The sequence below is a fragment of the Austrofundulus limnaeus genome, unplaced genomic scaffold, assembly GCF_001266775.1.
Source record: "Austrofundulus limnaeus strain Quisiro unplaced genomic scaffold, Austrofundulus_limnaeus-1.0 Scaffold113, whole genome shotgun sequence".
NCBI classification, from domain to species: domain Eukaryota; kingdom Metazoa; phylum Chordata; class Actinopteri; order Cyprinodontiformes; family Rivulidae; genus Austrofundulus; species Austrofundulus limnaeus.
In genome coordinates, this window is record NW_013952515.1 from 1774141 (window position 1) to 1777295 (window position 3155).

Here is a 3155-nt window from a genome sequence, read left to right on the forward strand (position 1 = left end):
TATACATTATGATGAGTGGTGGTAACGATATATATCACAATATAAAACTTATAATAGAAAATAAATAAATCACACATTAATTGAGTGGAATAAATATGTATAGGTAAAAAAAAATTAGATCTTAAAATCTCCTTTTTTAAAGGGACACTTTAAAGTCTCCCATAAAAATCTAAATTTAAGGGAGACCTACCTGGTTAAATCAAAGATACACACACACACACACACACACACACACACACAACTTTAATGTAATARATATCTGCATCCATTGGRTGTTGTGTTTGGAATCACCTGCTTTGTTTTAAGGTGGTAAAACAAATTGCTTGTATTTATTCCTTTCTACAGACTTTGCAGATTATTTTTTCGGAACTCCACCTGTTTAATCTGTGCGCGCTCCGGCAGGGTGACAATCGTTATAGTCGCGCTTTGGTGTGCGCGCGCATTCGGCCGTGCGTCGTTGCGCTATGACCGCAGGAGAAACGAGGTCCAGACTGATTTTTGTGCGTCCCACCTGAGCACTGACTTCACCTGCACTGACTGTCGCCTCGCTGCGTGGAAATGAATGGAGAGCGAGCGACGTCGCCTCYCGTGYGTCGAGCCCTTCACACATGCCGCGGCGCGCGCTCCTCCCGCAGCAGGCAGTGTGGTCGGTCGGCATGCGACCGGAGGACGCGCCATCACGTAAATATGTAAACAGTTCGGTGTTCATTTTCACACACCCGAACCAGGTCCGGATAAGTTTTTTTCCCTCTCTTCATTTGCGCTCTCAGCCAGGCTGCTTCCCACTTCCTCTGTTTTGACTCCAGCCGGTTACATCATCAAAAAGAATTGCGCGGTTGGCYGGCAGACTACAGATCTCTATCATAGGACAAATTTATATCGTTTCTACCGTATATCGTTTATATCGCGCATTCCTAGCAGGCTCTGAACAGAAACTTAAGATAAAAACTAACACTAGTTACTAGTGGGGGTGACACACTCTAACCTTCCTGCTAACACCATCAGTCTGCACGATCTTTTAAATTGTTGTACTTCAATGGAAACGGTGAAGCCTAGACAGACGTCCAAGTTGTTTAAGATTTATTTGGTTGTTGTTTAATGGTTTTCTTGGTTGAGTTGATGCCACCTTTTGAATGAATGATTGAGCACTGCTGACCATCACGCCTGCTCTGGAAAACCAGCTTGGAAATTTAGTAGAGAAACAAACTCTCTCAAAATTATCCTCTTAGAGCGTGTAAAATAACAGTAGGGACTTTGATAAAAAAATTTCAAACTTATTTTAGAGCTGTTTTTCCTTTTTGTACTCACAAGGCTCTGTGTACAGATTCCAAAACTATTTAGTTTTTTAAAATCGGACCACCCATTAACGATTTAGAGGTCTTTAAAGGCTGAAAATTAGGAAGCAAGAGCTCCATTGACTTCCATTATAAATAAAAGAAGTGAGGAGCTCCGTAGACATAGTGCGCGTCACAATTTCGCAACGATTTTTCAAACCAAAGCAGAAAACAAACTATATAAAACCGTAAGATAGATTTCGAAATGCTAAGTGGAGAGTAAGCATGAAAACGAGCGAAAAAAATTTCACAAAAACCTGACCCACGCACTGCTGAGATCGGGCAGCGCATTTATCGAAGTCCCTAATAACAGTGATCCCACCAACAATCACTCCTTTCTATAGCATTCAAAATAGTTTTGACTCCAATTTACTTGAATCATAATCATTAGTGAACTGAAGTTCCTAAAATAGATGGTTAAAATAAAAAGAAGCTTAGCTTGAATAAATTAAATGTGAAAAAGAAGGATTTAAAAGCATGATATGTCTCCTTTAAAATAAAACCGGGGCATGCCAAAATACCCTGAGGAAAAAATAAAAACATGGCACTAAAATACTAAAGTAATTTTTCTACATTTGTGTTCGGCAGCCCTGTCTGACTAAAAGTGGAGAAAAACGTGCATCCACCTTAACTCTGACATCAATGTTTCGTAGAAAGTTGGTGCAGTCGTGACCGGGAACAAGAGTTAAACKTGTTAACATTTTTCACTGAGGGAATTCTCACGCTGTGAGTTTCACACGGCAGTTACAAAAAAGTCACATCTTCTTGGGACTGCACCCAGTGCCAGTGAGCGTCGTACTCCAGATGCACTTTGCCGTTCTTTTTGCCCGTGTCCAAGTCAATCGTTCCGTTTTTGTAAGGTTTAACTTTGGGGCTTTGGCAGTTTTCCGTTTTCGTCGTGAGGCCTTTGCGACCCGGGCTGCCTGTTTGCGTTGCCGGTTTCTCCGGGACACCGTTAGCCTTCCTCACTGGTGTCTGCTTGCTGTCCTTTAAAACGGGGTTTCCCCTTTCTGTCTCTACAGGCTTGGTCCAAACTGGAGCTTCTGGCTTGGAGCCGTCAGACCTTAGTTGAGAAGAAACCACTGGTTTCCCAGCTCCACTAATAGCAGCACCGTTGACAACACTGCTCACTCCATTCCCAGGTCCACTTCTAGCCTCTGGCTGACTTCCATCGCCATTTGTCCCAGTTTCATTACCAGACCGACACCCCACTCCAGGTCCTGTTACAGATCCTGGGACCCTGGATCCTCCTGTTAAGTGGCCCCCAGCTGTCGCCTCTGAGGCTAGAGGTGTAGTGGTGCAGATGACCGACTCTGAGCTCGAGGGGCAGTACTCGTCCAGGTCATCAGCCAGCGTGTCCAGGTAGCTACCAATGGAGATGTTGTCTAGTTTGTCATTGGTGGGGTCCTGCAGGCTGCTCCAGGAGCCTCTCCAGGAGGTGTCAGGGCCCTCGCCCAGGCTGTACTGACTGCTGGTCAGGCTGCTGCAGTGGCTGGTCAGCGTGCTGCGCTCTTCCATCAGCCATTTCACCGCCTCAATGCCCTCGTGGACCGCAAGCAGTTGCTGCAAAATCTTCACGTCCACTGAACGCAAATGAGCCTGTGGATACACACACACACACACCGAGAACGTTAGATTTTATAAAAATGAAAGACGGACAACCAAAATAACCAGCTTTGGCTCAGGAAACGTGAGCAAATACAATTATATTGCGATTAAACTTGAGAACGCTGTAATTGGAAGAAATGTGTAACAGACATTCGCAGGTGGAGGACACAGTACTAACAATGGGAGGCAAATAAAAGCAGAGAAGAAACAGGC

General features: G+C 44.4%; 1 protein-coding gene across 1 annotated transcript; it reads right to left on the reverse strand.

The window, feature by feature from the left end:
- Positions 1 to 849: 849 nt before the first annotated feature.
- Positions 850 to 2934, reverse strand: lurap1 (leucine rich adaptor protein 1; the record flags this gene model as incomplete). The annotated part of the gene is given in 1 exon segment (XM_014014264.1): positions 850 to 2934. A coding segment is annotated over 1 exon segment (856 nt), but the record flags the coding sequence as incomplete, so codon positions are not given.
- Between the last annotated feature and the right edge of the window lie 221 nt (positions 2935 to 3155).